General features: G+C 36.5%; 1 protein-coding gene across 2 annotated transcripts in view; it reads left to right on the top strand.

The window, feature by feature from the left end:
* The window catches only part of LOC102905926 (putative ATP-dependent RNA helicase DDX60), a 101,220-nt gene that overhangs the window by 35,093 nt on the left and 44,894 nt on the right, over nt 1–21,233 (top strand). For both annotated transcript variants that reach the window (XM_076553286.1, XM_076553285.1), the window contains 11 exons: nt 109–250; nt 1,489–1,644; nt 4,953–5,058; nt 5,503–5,618; nt 6,834–6,994; nt 8,322–8,574; nt 11,007–11,173; nt 11,661–11,822; nt 13,987–14,136; nt 17,074–17,193; nt 18,685–18,780. In XM_076553286.1, coding sequence (XP_076409401.1) covers nt 109–250; nt 1,489–1,644; nt 4,953–5,058; nt 5,503–5,618; nt 6,834–6,994; nt 8,322–8,574; nt 11,007–11,173; nt 11,661–11,822; nt 13,987–14,136; nt 17,074–17,193; nt 18,685–18,780 — 1,629 coding nt within the window. The remainder of the gene's footprint in view (nt 1–108; nt 251–1,488; nt 1,645–4,952; nt 5,059–5,502; nt 5,619–6,833; nt 6,995–8,321; nt 8,575–11,006; nt 11,174–11,660; nt 11,823–13,986; nt 14,137–17,073; nt 17,194–18,684; nt 18,781–21,233) is intronic.

Genomic DNA, 21,233 nt, shown 5'->3' with positions numbered 1-21,233 from the left:
TGCCATTTGCCTTTCATTTGGATTGTAGATGTATATGGAGTCCGTCCATGTATTACTGTGGACAGGAAAGCTGTCAATAACTTTGTTTCTTTTATTTTTTATTTTCAGAAAAAATGGTGTGAATATTTCATCCTAAGCAATGTACATATGTTTGAATTTGAGAGTCTGAATTTGCTTCACCTTTCTGATTTAAGTGATAAGCCTTTGTTGAAGAATATTGCTTTTTACTATGAAAATGAAAATGCAAAAGGTATCAACTTACTATATAATGTACATCACCTTCCTTTAGAGAGAAAGCTCATGAAGAATTTTAAACTTCAAAATCATTTTTTTTTTTTTTTTTTTTTGGTTTTTCGAGACAGGGTTTCTCTGCGTAGCTTTGCGCCTTTCCTGGAGCTCACTTGGTAGCCCAGGCTGGCCTCGAACTCACAGAGACCCGCCTGGCTCTGCCTCCCGAGTGCTGGGATTAAAGGCGTGCGCCACCACCGCCCGGCCAAAACCATTTCTTAAATGTCTATTGTTTAAATAATAATTATTTTCAGGTTTCCCAGTCTTTGTTTATGATTTTTATTTATGGCAACCAGGATGAATACAGCAATTCAAAATATTTTTCAGCTTAATATTACTCCATGAGTATTTTTGCTAAAAGCATGAGTTTATGACATTTCAGAACACTTAGTTTTCATGCATGGTATGTAATTATAAAATTGCTCTCACGAATAGAAATATTTCATTGTTAATAGATATTTAGAGATTTTAAGTTTTTCCAAGAGATAATCTCTATACTTTCTTTGTGTAATTTTTTTTGTTAGAATAACTTTTCTTGTATTTTTATAGTCAAAGGAACAGAAAACACATTTTGAGAAAATATGTTTGATTGAGTGCTTAATTGAGTCGTATTAAATGTCTTTGACGTCAAGATTTGGACTCTTTTTTTTTTTTTTTGGTTTTTCAAGATAGGGTTTCTCTATGTAGCTTTGCGCCTCTCCTGGAACTCACTTGGTAGCCCAGGCTGGCCTTGAACTCACAGAGATCCGCCTGGCTCTGGCTCCCAAGTGCTAGGATTAAAGGCATGCACCACCACCGCCCATTGGACTCTTTATATTGTAGGCATTGGGATAAATTAGTTACTTATAAAACAACAATTCTTCCTTAATCTTTATTTTAGTTTTATTCAGTGTTAAAGTTTACAAAGTGATATGTGGTATAATATTTTTATTATCTTAATTAAATCTCCACTGTTGGTTATCATTAGTTAAGACATTAATTTTTAATATTATGTTGTCAAACAGAAAAGAATGATCAATTTTAAGATGTGTCATGGCATTGTCCACAGCCATGATCATTTTAATTTACATTCAGTGAGAAGCCCACTGAAAATCCCACTGCTTGCCTCATATTTCAGAACCTAGTGACTTTAGTGAAGTTGTGTGTTTCTATGCATTTGTCGATGCTTCTTAATACAGAGTATTTTTAATTATGATCCAGGCCTGGATTTGGATGTAGGGAATGTCATCATGAAGGAATATGTACATCTCTGGGACACTGTGTCAAAGTTGGTCAGAAACTTTGATGTGGGAAAACCATTTCCTTTGAGAACAACCAAATGTCATTTTCTTAAAAAGAACCCATCACCAATTAAAGGTAATTTATTCCTAACTTAAATTGAGGGAAAAATGTTTGAAAACTCCAAGTAGAAATAATTTTCTAGCATTTGTGTGTTTAAATAATTGTCATGTCTATGTGGTGGTGTGCTTTGACTAATATTGAACATTTATATGTAATTTATAATTAATATTGCCAATTTAAAAAATCAGAAACAAATGGGTGTGAATTCTATTTCTAGCAATGTGACCTCTGTCAACTGAAAATTTCAGTATTCTATTACAGAATGATAGTTCCTCTCCAAACAGTAGAATGGGAGAGGCCTGCAAGAGCTTCTAACTAGAGCCGCTGAGAAATATCTAAGCCAGCATAGAGACTAGCATGGCACCATAATCAGCATCTGTCTTATATAGTAACAAAACAATCAGTAGGCTTGTGGTGGGCAGACTATGAGATGCCAAAGAATAAAAACGAGACAGCAGCCCCTTTAGAAAGCCTTTTCCCAGATCACTGTATTTGCCTTCTCTATGCTACAGATGTGCAGAGTGTCTCTGGTGACAGGTACAGGAGATGAGGCCAGAACCAGGAAGTGGTAGAACAGACAGTCTTCATGAAGACCAGGTCCATAGCAAACCCCAAAGATTAGCTCCCCTTAGACCTGCCTTTTAACGAACAGAAGTAACAAAGGAGTCACACTGGTTCTGGAACATGATAGATGGCTCTTGAAAATTTGGAATTTAAGCTGAGGCCACGAGGCCTCTCTAATCAGGGAAATGAAAGTGATCAGAGAAATCTGGCAAATTATTATGAGGAACAAATCACAAACATTTGTTTTATAGGATTATGTATCAAAGATGGATGCTGATAGAATTTATGAAAGGGCTGAGGAATAACTAAGAACACTATTAGCTGTGGACTTAGAACTGATAAATTCTGTTTTTTTTTTAAAATCATCACAACTATTATATACCTTCTGAATATAATTTGAAAACATTTAAGAGAGATTAAATATAAAATTAGAAATGAGAAAAATAATAGAAACTCTAAACCAATATTCATTCCCATAAGCAAACTTGTAGAAATCAAAATATTGAGTGGGTTTAAAGGCTGATTGGATATTAATAATGGGGGAGTTTGAGCAGCATAAATAAATAGAAAAAAGAGTTACGCTTAGGGGTGGAGACATTCCTCACTTTTAGTGTGTCCTACCAGGTCTGAGGCCATGGGCTCAGTTTCCAACAAGAAAACGAAATGGGTTAAAAATACCATTATGAGAAATGACTTAAGCTGGTTACAGAAGGAAAAGTACTGTGTGATACCATTAACATGCACAGGCTAAAAAAATTACATAGAAGTAGAGCAAAGTAAACAGATAGTTATTGAGGGAGCAGTGTTAGGGGATGGGAAATGTAGGTCAAAGTGTAAAAATTTACGCCTATGGAAGAGAATAGACCTAGACTTGATGTACTTGATGAGGGTAATGTATTCTATGAGGGCTAACACTGATCACATTATATATTCTATTATATACACTAGTGATTTGGGAAAGTAAAAGATTTTAGGTAATCATAACACCAAAACACCCACAAAAACTTACAAGGAAATACAGAAATATTTAATAGAGCAGACATGTTGTTTTTCCTGACTGTACCACTAGTTTACTCTGTGTATCCTTTTGTTTTCATGGTGTGTGCTTTTTGAGATAAGGTGCTGTGTAGTCTGGACTAGTCTTGAGCTTACTAGGTAGATGAGGATGATCTTGAGTTCCTGATCATCCTGCCTCCACCTTCCAAGTGCTGATATCACAGGGATGCACCACCAGGCCCATCTAACATTATGCACATCCATCCATCCATCCATCCATCCACCCATCCATCCATCCATCCATCCATTCATCCATCCATCATCTGTCTGTCTGTCTATTATCTACCTATCATCTATGTCTTAAGATAAGTATATTAAAGCATAGTATATACCTTAAATAAATATACAATTAAAATCTGACACACATTAAAAGACATGAAGAATGAAAGTCAACCATTGGTTCATTCGGAAACTTAGAAGGAAAGAAGGAACTGATGTGAGTGGAGTGATGTTGGAAGACATAATGACCTAACATTTACCTGAATTAATGATGACAAGTTTTACACATTGATGCTCTCAAATGGGATAAATGAAATGCAGGAACATATTGAACTGGACAAATACATTCCCTAGACACACAAAGTGAAACTGTAACTTGTGAAAAATACAGAACATCTCAAAAGGAATCAGAATGAAATACAAAGGAAGAAAAGTTAGTTGTCACAAATTTCTCAATGACGATGACATTCAGAATGCAGCAAAATTATATGTAATTATTAATTTGTCTAAGGATGGAGGGTACTATGCATATTTGCATAAAAACAAAAATTTGTTTAGTCATAATAGCATCCTTAATACTGTAATGAATTTTAGGAAATATGATTTAGAGGAAGTTTCAAAAGAAACAGGGCTTCTAGTTTGATCTCTGTTTGCTACATGGAGGAAAGTACTTAAACTAATTGTTGCAGAAGGTATTCTGGGAAAACATAGGACTAGAGAGCATCAGGAGAATTATAAATAATATGTTAAATAAAAAGTATTCATTAGCCAATTATCTCAGCTAAAAGATGTGTCTGATATCTATCTATCTATCTATCTATCTATCTATCTATCTATCTATCTATCTATCTGTCATCTATCTATAATATATCTACCTATTTATCATTTTTCTATCATGTGTCTATCTGATCTATCATTTTTGGTCATCTATCTACTTGTTTTTCTATAAGCTTATATATAAATCAAAAGGGAGCTCAAAGGGAGTATTATAACAATATCAATCTCATCACCTTTGCTTTTTTTCTGTCTTTAAATTCATTTTGACACTCTATATGTGATCTTTCAGATTGCTATCTTTAGATACTTTATCACTTAGTAGACAAAAATAAAAGGATTAAACATTTGAACATAAGCACCATAAGAATCATCTATTATGTGTCTCTCTATCACCTGACATGTTCACCATCATAATGCATCTATACAGACATATATCTATCAATTCATTTATCTAGCCACCCAGCCACCTACCTATTTAATCTATATACCTATTTTCTTGGTTATTATTTATCTATTTATTTTCTACTATATTCCTAAAGACTAATCTAGGGAAATAACTTTATGAGCAGGATTGAAATTAAAATATAATTGAAGTGAATATAAAATATTTTTAAATGTGAAATTTTGGAAAACAATGTATTTATTGTCTTCCTTTCTGAAAGTTTCACATTTAACTTGATCATATTTTTTTCTGTTGTTGTTTACAGAAAGTTCCCAGGAAAAGATGCCAAATTTGGGTTTTATTCCAATGTCATGTAATTTGGTTGATGAATTTGCTGGAGACATTTTGAAAGACTTGCCTTTCCTAAAGTGGTAAGGCCACCATATGTTTTAATACATACTTGTTTGGAATGGATAATATTTATTAAATATTCTTTGAGAAAGCCTTTTCTGAATAAACTCCAGAATCTTAAAACTTTAAAACTTAAAAGCCACTTTTAAGATAGTAAATTACACATAATATATATTTGCAACATTTTGCCCATTGACCATCTTTATCACCTCTGTATGATTTGAGTTGGAGAACAAAGCACTCTCCCATTATTTTTAAATTAATAGAACAAGGAATGTTTGAGAGTGTTGGAGACATGGATAGTCCTGACTTCTGAAGCTTCTAATAAAATGACCTTTGCATTCTACCACACATGCTGTGTCCCAGGAAGAGGAGAAGGAACTATGATTTTTCAAAGTTGCAAGATGTGTTAGATTTGGAGACATGAAATTTGAAATATGCTTGTATTTCTTTTTGTCTCACAGTGATGACCCCGTTGTCACCTCACTGGTTAAGCAAAAGGAGTTTGATGAACTTGTGCACTGGCATTCCCACCGACCCCTCAGTGATGATTATGACAGGACAAAGGCCAATTTTAATGGTGAGCTTGCTGATTCTGTTAAACCAATATAAATCGACCTCACTCTGCCCTCTATTTCAAAGTGAAGAACACATTATGAATACCAATCAGAAGTTTTGGTGAAGAACAGTCAACAAGACATTCAGATGGACACCAGGAAGGATGTTAACAGAGTTCTCCATTTGTTTCCTGGTGGTTATACATATGGAGGTTGTAGGTGTCTTAGGCAGAACAGCTTGACACTGTGTTAAGGGAAGATGGTTTGTGGTTTAAGAAATCTGGATGTTCTTTGTTGAAGTCTCATATACAATGGTTAAACTCTCTGCTCTGTGGCTGTGGCCCAGGATGAGGGCCTTGTTTTTTCCTATCCAATACTTCAAGGAACCAGAATGTCTCAGATGGTTTTCTTCTTGATTTTGTCTATTGAAGCTCATTCACAGGGCACATGACAGGTAAAGCTCAAAGTCTGTCTCTAAAACAAAACACTGCCACCCCAAGCATCCTGGAAGGGTGCTCGTGGGTCCGTACTCCTTACTGCTAATACTGATCGATGCTGGAGGAGAGATGGCCATTATCGTCAGTTGTGTATCCAATGAGGCGCTCATAGTGCTCCATTGGCACTATGAGCCAAACCTGTGGACAAACCCATAGACCTGATTAAAATTAGCGGGTCAGGAATTAAAAAATAATAGATGAGTTTGGGAAAAAGACTTGTAGGGAAGTGGGGGAGATGACAGGTTCAAAAGAATATAAATGAGATGGCATAATTAATTAGAGTGCATTACATCCATTGCCAAAGAACACATTTAATCAATAAACTTAAATAACATTCTTAGTATTCACTTTTGGAAGTAGACTGTGAAAAATTGTTTTGAAAGTATTTGAGCTGCTGGGAGTTGTTGGCCAGTAGTAGAACCCTTGACCTGCATGAACGAAATCCTAGACTTAATTCCATAGGCTACAGCCTATGGAATTAAATATATTTATATTCAAATATATATATTTATATTCATATATATATATATATATATTTGAAAAGTTGCCACCTTTTTTTGATATGTTAAAAGTTATTCTATGGATGAGATTTAAGATACCTTCTTTGGTCAAACTGACTAGACAAAATTGCTATTCTGTACTAGAAAGGAAAGTGCCTGTATTTGGAATGGTGGGAAGAGTTAGAGGTACATCTAAGAAATCACAATCATTTTACATTTTAAGTTTTTTTTCTTTTTTCAGAGCATTCAAAAGACCCCCGTCAACTTAGAAGTTTGCAGAAGTATCATGTCTTTCAACGATTTTATGGGAACTCGTTAGAATCAGTCTCTTCCAAGATCATCACAACTCAAGGTGTTAAGCCAAAGAAGGACTGTAGTAAGTGCAGGGGCTCGAAGGCACATGTAAGTTTCTATAAATTCTAGTATAACAAAAAGCTCTTGCTGCTGTTCTTTATTAAAGTGATGTTTGCTCATCCCATTGATGGTTTCGTTCCATGAGACAGCTTCTTTTTATATGGGTCTAGTGGTTTGAATGAGATGTCTCCCATAGTCTCAGGTATGCATGACTCCAGGGAGCAGCACTGTTTGGGGAGGCTCAGGAGGTTGGCCTTGATGGAGGAAGTGTGCCACAAGAGGCTGGCTTTGAGAGTTTAAAGCCTTGCCATTTCTGCTTGCCATGGTGTATATGCGGAGGTCATTGGGGGTTGCCATGATTCATATAATGAAACCTGAAAAAGCTTTGTGGAGTCCTCTCCTTGCACCTTTCCATAGATTCTGGGGATTGAACTCGAGCTTCAGGCTTGCAAGACAAGCACCTTTACCTGAGGAACCATGTCATTGGTCCTCTAATTTGACCATGTAAAATAAAATAATAGAGTTTGTAAAACCACAGTAAAAGAGGGTCCATATTATATTATGTTATATTATATTATATTATATTATATTATATTATATTATATTATATTATATTATATTATATTATATTATATTATCCTATCATATGTCATATCATATTATATATTATATTTTTTAAAATATAATATTACATTTAAATCATTTGAAAACACTTATTTAGGTAAGACAAATCACTTTTATATATGATGATCCCTGTCCATTCCTTGCTTTCAGCTCCTGTTTCTTATTCACTCAATCAATATTATGGACTAAATGTTTTTGGCTTAGGGAATCCAGGCAACTTCAGTGCAATTTTATCTCTAAGATCTCAGTTTAGGGAGGAAGAATGGTGCATGTAGGTACAGGTATAGTAAACCTTGGTGAGTAGGTGCTTGCCAGGGGAGTGATACAATATCATTTGGCATGAGATTCAGAGAGTGATTCATGATAGGAACATCATGATCATGTAGGGAGTAGGAAGGCGACTTGGTAGAGAAGGCAGCAGACATGAAGTCCCAGAGAGGATAGCAGATATCACTGCATGGAGGCATGAAAGAATCTTTGCAAGGTATCTTTGACAATAATTATGTTTTCCCTTTTATATTTGACACTACATAGATATTTAGGAGATTCTACAGCAAGTCTTTATATTCAACGAGTTGAATTATTATGTTTTCAATCTTTTAATCTTAATTAAAAAACATTTTTATGACTATTCAAGTAGGCGATGACGGTCAAAATCATCAGTGCATACTTAAAAATACCATTTCACTCATGAAATGTCAATCTGGAATAGTTCTATCTTGTCACGAAATGTTTCTTTCCATTTGAGCAGGAGACCAAGGCTGACATCATTGCTAGAGAGAATAAGAAGAGGTTAATTGCCAAGGAAGAACAAAAAGAAGAGGAAAAATGGAATACCCTGTCATTTTCTATTGAGAAGGAGATGAAAAGGAACTTAAACTCTGGGATGAAGAAGCTGGAGGAGTTTTTGAAATCATGTAAAAGTAATTCAGTGAAAGCTCAGGCTGAAAAAGTTGGGTTAATGGCTGGCTTGAAGGCATGGAAGGATCACTGCCGAGCTGAAGGTGAGTGGCCTGTGGTTCTGTTGGCTTACCTTGATGAACTACGGAGTTCACAGTGATGTGATGATGGTGGTTTGTCACCTGCTAACCAGAAATTTGTATAGTAGGAGCCCTAAAGGATTTTTGCCTCTGTTTTTATCAATGAGCAATGACATCTCAGAGAGGTGGCCAACAGCAAAGACATAGCACATTCGTAAGCACAATTAAAGACAGGTTTAAACTAACTGCTGAGCAGGAAGAGAGCATTGTTAGCAGGACCAATAACAATGCGGCACAGAGCAAGAACCCGTCATTCACTTTTGAGTTCTGAAGTATAAACATTTTCTTTCTGGATAAGTTGGTGCTTATGTTTGCCTCCTAAGTTAGTTTCCCATTGATTGTTGTGATAAAATACTTTGACAAAGGCAACTTAATGGAGAAAGGGTTTATTCTATCTGACAGCTCAAGGGGACAGTTGATTGTTGGGGAGGGCATATCAAAGTAGCAGGAGTTTGAAGCAGCTGGTTACATCATATTCCACTCACAGTTAAGATGGGTTTTCTTGCATTAATTAGCCTAATAAAGGTAATCCCTTACAAGCATGTTCATAGGCCCATCCTCCAGGTGATTCCAGATCTTGTAAAATTTACCATCAACCCCTACCTTACAGACTACTTCCAAAGTGAGTGAGGTTATTCCATGTACTCTCCTTTACATTTCCATGGAGGGAAATAAGATAAGACATAGAAAGAGGATGACAAGGATAAAGTAGGACTGCCTAGGTAGAGATGTCTAAACTAGTTAGAGGTATATGATTTACCTTAGCATATATTTATCTTGCTTTCCAAATAAGACACTGAATCTGATTTGCAGCTGGATACTACCAACAGAGATCAGAATTTAGAGTGGCTTCAAGAATATAGTGCTTTATTTCATTTGAGATTGCTTATAGGTATTGTAGACTGATAGCAGAATCCCAGCTGGGATTTCTGGGTTCTTCTGTCCAGCAAGGAGAAAGTGGGCAGGACCCATGGTTAGTGGTAGAAGCAGAGACAGTCTTTTAAGGCACTAAGTACTTCTAGGAAAGGTTAGAAGTTCAATATCCTAGTGCCTATGCCCAGAGTTGTGACCTTTCATAAGTCATTTACATAGCTCTGTTTTACTCTCCATCTGCACACTGATGGAGAGTAAAGTATCTTCAGATTTATTTTCTCTCTCTCTCTCTCTCTCTCTCTCTCTCTCTCTCTCTCTCTCTCTCTCTCTCTCTCTCTCTCTCTCTGTGTGTGTGTGTGTGTGTGTGTGTAAGGTGCCCACAGATGCAGGCGAAGACATCAGATTCTCTAAAGCTGGAGTTCCAGGTGATTGTGAGGCTTCTGACATCATTGTTGGGAACCCAACTCCATAAGAGTGGCAACTGCCCTCCCCACTGACCCGTCTCTCCAGCGCCCTCTCTCTCCTTTAATGTACTTTCCTGGCCACACCAAAATCTTATACTCAGATATCCTTAGTCAGAATTTAGTCACAGGGCACTTTAACCACAAGGAGGACCAGGAAACACATACTTTTACCTAGGTATGTAGAATTCCCAGTACCACAGAGACATAAATAAGGAATCTTTGGAACTACATGGTGGATAGAGAAATTAAGATTAGTAACTGCCAGAGATGCTCTTGTTCTTACTTTTCATACGACCAGATTTCACCTATCCTCCACATCCAGTTCATGAACGATCTTTCCATAAAGACTTCCTCAGGAATCAGCCCCATATAATGTCTGTAGTTTCCAATGCTCGGTGTGAACCAATCGCATATCATATACTGTGTAAGTGAACTGACTGCTCCCGGAGTGTAAGACCTCTGTTTCCTTTACTTGGCTTCCTCCTGTATAATAGCTTTCAATATGGGATTAGTAGTACTCGTTTAATAGGTGAGAGTGGGCACCAACTAAAGGAAAAGTGGGACCAAAACAGGTGTGAGAATGAAGAGTTTAGCAGCGGGGAGAATAAACAGTGTGTGTGATGCCAGAGAAGTGGACAGGTTGTCAGAGTCTGGATGTGGTAGCTGGAAGAGATGGATTGCACTGAGCGAACTGTGGATTCAGGGCTCACAGCCAGTATTTCTCTGTGGAAAATAGGGCAAAATGAATGTTGCTACGATTATAATCTTATATTTAAAATCATGAAATTATATTTTTAACAGAGGAGACATGGCCAAAAGAAAATGTTTATAATTCACCATAAAATCCTACAAACTTCAATTTTAACAATATTTTAATTGTGAACTGTAAGATTTTTATCTGGTCCTTTCTAGTCTCAAATATCCATTGATGGTGAGTAAGACAGTGAGTTTCAATAAGTGTAGTGAAGATTGATAGGCTAGGTAATTGATCTTTATTAATAAACATTTGTTATTTTGATGGCTTTTACAATAATTTTATTATTTATATTTTGTGCCAAGGTAAAACCACCAAAGACTTAAGCATAGCTGTTGATATGATGAAGAGAATCCATTCCTTATTGGACAAATACTCTGAACTCCTGCAAGAACCAGACCGGAAGCTCATAGCCAGATGTCTTATGTACTTAGGGTTTGAAGACCTAGCAAATTCTTTGTATCCAACCCAGGTAACATGTTGTGATACATTTATTTGAACTCAACCATTATTTGCTATACATAAAGCACATGTCAGATAGAGTGATCTCTTTTATGTTTATTTTTAATATAAAATATCATCTTAGTTAATTCAACTGCCAAAAGTTGAATTAATCAAGAATTAGAAATTTTTTATAGAACTTGGCTATCACACTAAATGTCCGATGATTTCTGCAGACTTTTAAAACTAACCTGATACTTAATTATAACAAAACAGCTCAAATGGTGTTGACTTATTTTAAATATGTCAGACTGTAGCTACAAACATTAGAGTAAACATTTGAAAATCTTGACTTCTCCTGATTTGTTTGTGTTTCAGAAAAGTCATAATGTTTCATGATGTTTGAAGGATGATAAAAATTATTTTCATATAGAAGAAGCTAAGTCATAAACACTTCAGTTATTTCAATGATGCTGTAACTTAAATTTTTTTCAAAATAATCTTTTAAAACAACACAGGATGAAGCAGATGATATAAAAACAACAAAAAAGAATAATAAATATTCTGTTGGAATTGGGCCAGCTCGGTTCCAACTACAACATATGGGTCACTATTTGATACGAGAAGAAAGAAAAGATCCAGACCCAAGGGTCCAAGATTTTATTCCTGATACATGGCAGGTAAAAATATGAATGAAAATAATTCTTATATTTTGTAATCTTGTATGCATCATGGAGTTTCTTATTGCTACAGCTCTCTCTCTCTCTATATATATATATATACACACACATATATATATATATATGTATATATATATATATATGTGTGTGTATGTGTGTGTGTTAATATTTGTATTTGTCATGGACTTCATAATATTGAGTTATTCCATTTAAAAGTCATTTCACTTAAAATTTATTGATATTTAAAATGTCTCATTTGGACTAATTCTTTCATTTAAAGAAGTTAAAATTTTCATTTACTATGTAGACCATTTCCTTGGTGAGTTATTGGTTGAATTCACCCACAGAGATTCAAAGATTGAAAAGGTCTCTGCTATTAGCTATTCTCATTCTGTACCAGGCTCCAGGTTTTCTCTCTGCCAATAGAATTTCATATGTAAACAAACAATATAAGTACTCGTGAAGAAATTCAGGTAATTTAGACAGTGGAAAAATTATTTATGGATTTACAGACTGCACACACTGCTATTCTAGCTATATTTCTGTAAACACATATAAGATAAATATTGATAGCTACACAATTTAGAAGTAACTACTTCTGCACACAATTAAATATATACATATATGCATATATAATATATATCTGATAAAATGAACATTATTTACTTATGCAAATGCAAATTTGTAGGTTTAGTCTGACTAGTTTTCTCATTTAGTTCAGGTTTTGTAAGCCATTTTTCACTAATGTAATGAAAAACCCGAGGCAGCCTAGCTTTAATGTAAAGATGCTCATTTACCTTCCATTTCTGGAGTTTCCACACCAGAGATTGGATGACTCCATTGGTCTGGCTTTCAATGCCAGCTTGACAACAGAATGGCATCACATTATGGTTGGGCAGCTTGTGTGAGAAAGCATAACACTGTGAAAGCAAGAATCAGAGAGCTAGTTGGGCTGAAGCCTTATAGAACAAACTTTTTAGAAAGGATTCTCATCACAATTATTTCCCAAGGGGGGCACACATAGAACAAACTTTTTAGAAAGGATTCTCATCACAATTATTTCCCAAGGCTGGCACACATAGAACAAACTTTTTAGAAAGGATTCTCATCACAATTATTTCCCAAGGCTGGGACTCATAGTGTATGGCCCTCTAGGTATACTCCACTTCTTAAAAATTCCAATGCCTCCAAATATCCTCACCTTGGGGACAAGATTCCAGGATTCCTGGAGGACATGAAGCCATATGCAAACTGGAGCATGGACCTTTTCTTATGCTGTTAATGTTGGGGTTCCTTTACAAAATGCTGATTTTCCATGAGCAGGGGATCAAGTACTTATTTCAGTGTAGGCTACAGAGCAGTCTCATTTACTCCTACTTCCCATGCACCTTCTAATTCTTTCACGCCTCTTTCGTTCTGAAATGTGGCATGTGGGGAGGACTAGATTCACGGGGTAGACAGGCTAGGATTTTAGCGTACTTCCTGTCTTCTGTACTTCGCGTAGGTTTTCCATTCTTTTGACTATTCACCATCTTGATGAATAAAATCATAGGATGCAGAGAGAATGCTCCCACATAGTTGCCCATCGAGGGTAAGCAGGAAAATGATGAATTTGCTGTTTCTGTGCTTCAACCATTTGCTGACTGCCATAAAAATATGGGTTGGCTGGTTCCAACAGTTGTATTTCTCAGACATTGTGTACTCCTAACTATTAAAAACAGCCTTCCTAATAATAAGATCTTTTTCTGACATTATTTTTGAGTGATTTTTCTTTATTATTATTATAAATTATACACAAGAACATGTTTAATTATGGTCTTTTCTTCCATGTATGTTGTGTACTTTGACCACATATCCATCATTCCACAGACTTGCTTCACTGTCCTCCTCATTGGCTCCTTTTCCATCTCCCTTTTCTGTGCAGCGCTTTTTAGACTTTTTTACTCCATTGTCGCACATGAGACTCATCTCTCAGCTGCTCCAAAGCAAGCAAACTGCATCACTTGAGAGAATGAGTAGTCTGTTGGAGCTTCCTTTTAATTTTTTCTGTGTGTCTGCAGCACTCCATCCCCGAGGCTCAGAAAGATCAATTGGAAAAAGACTGATCTCTGTGGGTAGCATAGGGCTTGTTTGATTGACACAAATCATGATCTGACCCCTGCAGCGAGAGCTCCTGGATGTGGTGGATAACTATGAGTCTGCAGTGATTGTTGCCCCAACGTCCTCTGGTAAGACCTACGCTTCCTACTACTGCATGGAGAAGGTGCTAAAGGAGAGCGATGACGGCGTGGTTGTGTATGTTGCACCAACAAAGGTAGGGATCCAGTGCCTGTAATAGTTTTCTTCATTCCAGAACTTACTCAGAAATATTAGACTTTGGTTATGTGGTAGACTTCGGTTATCTAGTTTCCTTTAATTATTTTCACCAGTTAAAAATTATCATGCAAAGTAATGGGCTTTATAATAGAATGTTTGTATATAGTTTTTTTTTTTTAACTTTTTTTGACCCTCCTTCACCACTCCCCTCTCCTAGGATGCAATCCCCCTCCACTGCTCCCCTTCATTGTTGTGTAGACCCCACTCCACTTTCAAGTCATGTATGTTCTTGTAGACCAATATTTAAAGGTCTTAGTCATAAAAACAAGCCCAGGAGCCAGGTATTGGGGTGAATTCTAAAAGATCAGAGAGACAGAACAAGCCACAGCTAACCTCACCTCGCCAACTCCTCAGCTGATCCTGTTTCCTCAGACTGGAAGCCTCTGAGTCCTCATCCAAATGCATCTCAGCTGAACTGCTGCTAAAAGCCTAAAATCTTTTTTTTTTTTTTTTTTTTTTTTTTTTTTGGTTTTTCGAGACAGGGTTTCTCTGTGTAGCTTTGTGCCTTTCCTGGAGCTCACTTGGTAGTCCAGGCTGGCCTCGAACTCACAGAGATCCGCCTGGCTCTGCCTCCCGAGTGCTGGGATTAAAGGCGTGCGCCACCAACGCCCGGCCTAAAATCTTAACAAGGCTCTAGTTCCTGGTCCTCACGCCTTATGTACCTTTCTGCTTCCTGCCATCATTTCCTGGGATTAAAGGCATATGTCACCATGCCTGGCTGTTTCTAGTGTGGCTATGAACTCACAGAGATCTGCATGAATCTCTGTGTCTGGAATGCAAGGATTAAAGGCATGTGCTACCACTGCCTAAATCTATGTTTAATATAGTGGCTGTTTTATTCTCTGACCCCCAGATAAATTTATTGGGGTGCACAATATATCAACCTCATATTCTATTATTTTATTTCCCTTCCCCCTTATGACCTATTTTCCCTCTCATAATTCTCTTTCTAGTTTCATGCCCTATACCCACTCTCACCCACATTATACATATATATATATATATATATATATATATATATATATATATATATATATATATACATACATATATATATATACACTAAAAACTAAATTTTATTATCCAAATATAAGAGAAAACATGTGGCATTTGTCTTCTGAGTCTGTGTTATTTTGCTTTATATAATATTTCCCATTTTTCTGTGAACAACATTGTTTCACTTTTGTTTATATTTGAATAAAACTATCTATTTGTACATTTTCTTGTTCTATTAATTTGTTCATGCATGTCAAGGCTGCTTCCATTTCCTAGCTATCGGAGTAGTAGAAATATGAACATGGATGTGCACGTATCTCTGTAATGAGACTTGAAGATCTTTGGGTATATACCCAGGAAGGAGTCATGTAGCTAGGTCATGAGGTAGTTTTATTTTTAGTGCTTTGTGAAACCTCAACAATGGTTTCTATAAAGAGTATACCAGTTGATACTTTTCCCATTGTGATTAAGGGTCCCCCTTTTCATATATTTTCTCCCAACTGTTAATACTTGTTTCCTTGATTTAACCATTCTACTTGGAGTGAGGTGGAATCTCAACTCTTTCCAAGGTTCCTGTTGTTATTCAGTGAGCTCATGCTATACTCAGAGGCAACTGAGTTTTTAGATGTACATTTAGTTGTACATTTTTATGTTTACATATTTAGATGTGCATTTCTATGAGTAGTGATTTGAGTGATTTATTATGCATAACTTTTGATATTTCTTTATTTGTGAAGTGCTTGATGAGGATACATTTGCCTATTTTTCATAATGGAAGAGTTTGCCTTTTTACTAAGTCATCAAATTTCTCTGAACCACAATGAAATACATATTCATGGATCAAGCTTTTATCTTACATTATGAATGACGAGAGTTATCTATTCCAATGATAATATTAAAATTCTTGTATAATTGGCACTATCCACATTTTCATTTGGAGGCTGTCTTCTTTCTTGTTCCTATTGCTGTGATAAAACATCATAACCAAAAGAAGTTTGCAGAGGAAGGGCTTTATTTCAGCTTACACTTCCACAGCACAGTCCATCACTGAGAGAATCAGGGTAAGAACTCAAACTGTCCAGAACCTGGACACAGGAATTGATGCAGAGGCCATGGAGGAGTCCTGGGTATTGGCTCCCTCCCTCACGGCTTGCTCATCCTGTTTTGCTATGGCAGCCAGGATAACTAACCCAGGGCTTTCCTATGCCCAAATGACGACACAAGCGTGGGTCAAATTAACATAAAACTAGCTGGCACCAGGGGATTGTGTGTTCAGATACATTAATGTCACTGACACTGGAATGTCACTTTTAAATATATTTATGGATATATTATAAATTTTACACTTTCATCTATGTGGTGTGTACATTTGGGAGTATAAAGCATGTAACAGTTGTTTAAAGGTTTATGGATTCCACTGGACATGCTGTCTGCTTGATCCTAAGGAGACTATACAGATTTGTGTATGTAGTCAAGCTTCTGACATCTGGGGGAGGTTCTGAAATATGAGATATTAATCTATCTCTTCCTGTAGTAGTGATTTGAGTGATTTATTATGCATATTATTCATTGAGTGATTTATTGTGCTCTTCCTGCGATAGACTCAGATTGTAAATGGTGATCATTCAATTATTGTGCTATGAATGTTAATTCTGCTATAAAGGACACATTTGCCATTTTACTTTCAGAATCAAAGTAATCAAATCAGTAATCAAAGTTCAGATATTTAGTCCAACAGCTCAAAGGGAGAGCTTTTTAGTGTAGTGTAGGTAGAGGAAAGGGTTTATCAAGTTTTCTGAATTCATAGCAGAACATAGTTTTGAACATCTCTATAATTCCATTAAGTTTTGCTGATCTACACTTTATTATGTATCTACAGGCTCTTGTTAATCAAGTGGCAGCAACGGTTCAAAATCGTTACACCAAAATTCTGCCAGCCGGTGAAGCTCTGTGCGGTGTTTTCACTAGAGATTATCGTCATGATGCCCTGAACTGCCAGGTTGGACATACTATTTAATAAATTTGACATCAAGTTATATAACAATGTTATATCCTTTTGACTAGAAATCTAACACTTTCACAAGACCTGTGAAAATAATTTCCTTGAATTTGTGAAGGACAAAACTGCTTCAAAGAAAATAGAAATTTGTTACATTCTAAAGAATGTGAAAAATAGCTGGGCGGTGGTGGCGCACGCCTTGAATCCCAGCACTTGGGAGGCAGAGGCAGGCGGATCTTTGTGAGTTTGAGGCCAGCATGGTCTACAGAGCGAGATCCAAGAAAGGTGCAAAGCTACACAGAGAAACCCTGTCTCAAAAACCAAAAAAAAAAAAAAAAAAAAAAATGTGAAAAATAGACTCAGTTCTCTAAAGATGCTTTCGTTTTGATTTAAACTTTTAGTTTATAGCTCATTCATCCTGTTGCTTTACAGTGGGATTCAAAATGATCCAAAGATCTTTACATGCTACCAAAACTTGGTGGACAGCAACATATTATCATAATTACTTTCTCTTTTTAAAGATCCTCATTTTAGTTAGTAAAAATGTTGTGTTGTGTTGTAGTTAATGAATGTGTTGTAGTGTTAATGAATTTATGGTTTTCTTTCTTATTGAATTTTCAGATCAATAATTAGGATACAATGAAAAATAAAACATGCTTGTAGAGCATTATATTGTAGAATTGGCAGTGTGCTGCCTGGATTGCCTTTCATAGTAACATTTTCCAACACAAATTCTCTATTACTGTTAGATTTGAAAGAATTGAAATAGTTAAAATTAATGACTTTGATTTTTATATGTTTTTTCTAAAATATTTATTTAGTTATAACATTTTTACTTATTCTTTGAGAATGTATACATGTTTAAAGTGCATTATGATCATATCCACCCACCCTCATTTTCTCTTTCTATCCGTCTTCTCCCTCTAAACCACCACACCTCTCCCAGTATCATGTCCCTTTCCCAGCAGCCACTCAGTGGCAATAACTCCTCGGCAGGGGTGTGGCCTTGTGAGCTGCTTCCTCATTCATGCTGGAATTTCAACTGGTTTGATTTTCTGCAGGTCTTGTACAGATAACCACAGTTGCTGTGAGGTCATGAGGGAAACTGCCATGACTTGTGGAGAAGATGGCAGTCCACAATACTCTACCCCTTCCCCTGGCTCTCTCGTTCTTTCCACCTCCTTTACTGACCATTTCCTGAAGGGCTTGGGAAAGAGGTCAATATTGGTGTTCCATTTAGGGCTAGACACAGTTGGAAGGCCCAGAAAGAAGAACCTGCCTGCAAATTTGATACTTTACTATTTTGTTTAATAAATTGAAGTTTCATGTGGTCTAAACTAATACATCACAAGTGTAATGAATCTAATTCTTAGAAGTAGTACCAGATTTCTACTATTAGAAGATACATTCAGGACTCATAAGCTTTACCTCGTGTAGTTTTATAACTATGCGCATCCTAAGTGTTACTTCACATGATACTGTTGTTTTTAGGTGCTTATTACCGTGCCTGCCTGCTTTGAAATTCTGCTACTTGCTCCTCATCGCCAAAACTGGGTGAAGAAGATCAGATACGTTATATTTGATGAGGTAGGTTTGATTTCACTTCTCAGGCTAACTTCCCAGTGTTCTTAAATACTGCATGTCTTTGCTGCTTTGGGACATCTGCCCCTTGGATGGAGTTCAGTTTTGGTGGCAATTTCCTTCTGAACATTTTCCCCAGTTGGATTACCCTTTTGGCTCACTTCTTCTGCTGTGACTCAATAGTGTAAATGGGTGAGAGTTCTACATGCGTGAGAAACCAGTCTTCATCGGGGATGCTGTTGTGGAGGAGACAGAATTAAACTCATGACACGAGTTTCCCTTGATGGAAATCCAAAATCAAGTCTGGTCTTCAAAGCAAAAGTTTTTCCATGTTCTTCCAGCAAGTGATGCTGATGATACAAACAATTCTGTCCGTTCCGACTGTTGTATTTTAAAAACAGCGAGAAGGAGTCACACCATACAACAGGGCCCACAATGGGAGGTTTATTGAGGGGAAGGGAGAGAAGGGACAGAGACTAGTCCCTGGGGATCAGAGCAAAGGAAAAGAAAGAGAAAGAGATGGTAGGTGGGCAAGGCCTGCCTTTTATAAGGAATGGTAGAGAATAAATACACATGGTGGGTGTTCTTACTGGCTGCAGTTGAGGATATATCCTGTCAGGACTATAATTTTTTTGTTTTGTTTTTGTTTTTTTCAAGACTGTTTTTTTTTTTTTTTTTTTTTTGTGAAATGGTCCTGGCTATCTTGGAATTTAGTTTATAGGTCAGGCTGGCCTTGAACTCAAGAGATCCGCTTGCCTCTACCTCCTGGATTAAAGGCTTGTGCCACCACTGCCCACCTAACAATGACCCTTAAGGAAAACAAATAGCCTATTCAAAATATGGTTTTAAAAGTATGTTTTTAAAAAGACATTTGTGAGGAAATCCAGAGTGAGGAACTTATTGTTAGACCTAAAGGGACAAGGGAAGGAAGTATTTGCTTCAGGTTCCAAAAGAGATTCTGGTTGAGTGGGCTACATTTCAAGGAGTGTTCCTTAGCTGAGGTGCACAGCTGGATCGGGCAACCTGGGAGGGGGCCAATGGAAAACCGATCTCAGCTTACTCCCTCAGTAACCACAGCTCAGAAGTTGGTCAGAGCTAGAGATCCAGAGAACATGGAATCCCATTGAAGTAGTGTTTATGGATCAGTTTCCCTGGGCAGAGAGCATGGGGTGAAAACCAATGTAGATGTAGAAGTTCTGATGGAAGCTACAGAGTGAAGTTATATGGCAGCATCATTGAGTATACTTATTCACAGAGACCTAGAGCATCCTAGGAAAATACATTTTTTTTTTGTTCCTGGATTTTAAACTGAGAAGAAAAAAGAAGCCTATATTTAGCTAATCTTTACTTCGTTTCAGTAATAATAATTAATAATAATAATAATAATAATAATAACAATAACAATAACAATAATAAACAGTTTGTAATCCCAGAGACTAAATCCAGGTCTCTGAAGTAGTCCACCACTGACACAAATTCCCAGCCCCTTCCTTTCTGTTGTAAACTTGAAATTATCAAACAAGCTGGGCTTTTATTTATTTATTTTTTGATACTGACTTGTTATGTTTATTTTTAGTTAACCTACATATTTGTGTCCTGGGGACTCTGGATAGTTTTATTTAAATAATACAAGGCCATACATACATGTAGATCAAACACACATATGTATAAAATTTAAGTCTTTTAAAGTTTGTCTCCAAGTGTCAAACGTAACTTGTTTATTTAAGACCACATTCAAAAAATAAAACCTTTTGCCTGTCTAATTGTGTTTGGTCATGCATTCATTTACTCGGCTTCATTTGAGATATGCCTCCCTGTACCAATGCTAGAATCATCCAGATTTGAAGATAAAGATTAAGTGAGAAAGATAAGTTAAACCAGGGAATACAGATGTTTGCAAGCTGCCAGTAGTGCTACTGTGATGATCGAGAGTATCAATCACAATTGCAACCATGACAGAAGGCAGGCTGGAGGACCATTCTGGAATGGATGGATGATCGGCAAAATCTTTTTAAACTAGTGACACCAAGATGAACTTCACAGATTAAGAGGCTGTGGTTATATTTGTTGGCTTCATACTTTATTGATAAGACTATTTTATACATGGAGATAGCAATGTGAAAGTTCTGGGGTGTCAAATGTATACTGAGAAACCAAGAAATGACTGATGTGTCTGGGGTCGCAGGAAGACTGGGGATGAGTGACTTCAGATGATGCTGGAATAGTAGGAGTGGGCCCAATATGCCAATCATTGTATATCTCATTAAATGTTTAAATTTGTCCCACAACGAATGGAAAAACATTAACCAGTGACATGACTAGATATGGCTTCTCTTTGAAGTATACCATTTTGTCTGTGATGTCAAGAATGTAGGTGTACAATTAAAGAAATAGTCCCAAAGGCACTGTATCCTGACTAAGATGTGGTGGTGCTTTGATTGTCAATAGACATGGCAAGA

Source organism: Peromyscus maniculatus, chromosome 17, assembly GCF_049852395.1.
Source record: "Peromyscus maniculatus bairdii isolate BWxNUB_F1_BW_parent chromosome 17, HU_Pman_BW_mat_3.1, whole genome shotgun sequence".
Lineage (NCBI taxonomy): Eukaryota > Metazoa > Chordata > Mammalia > Rodentia > Cricetidae > Peromyscus > Peromyscus maniculatus.
Note: the sequence above shows the minus strand (reverse complement) of the source record. Positions and strands in the feature narration are given on the sequence as shown.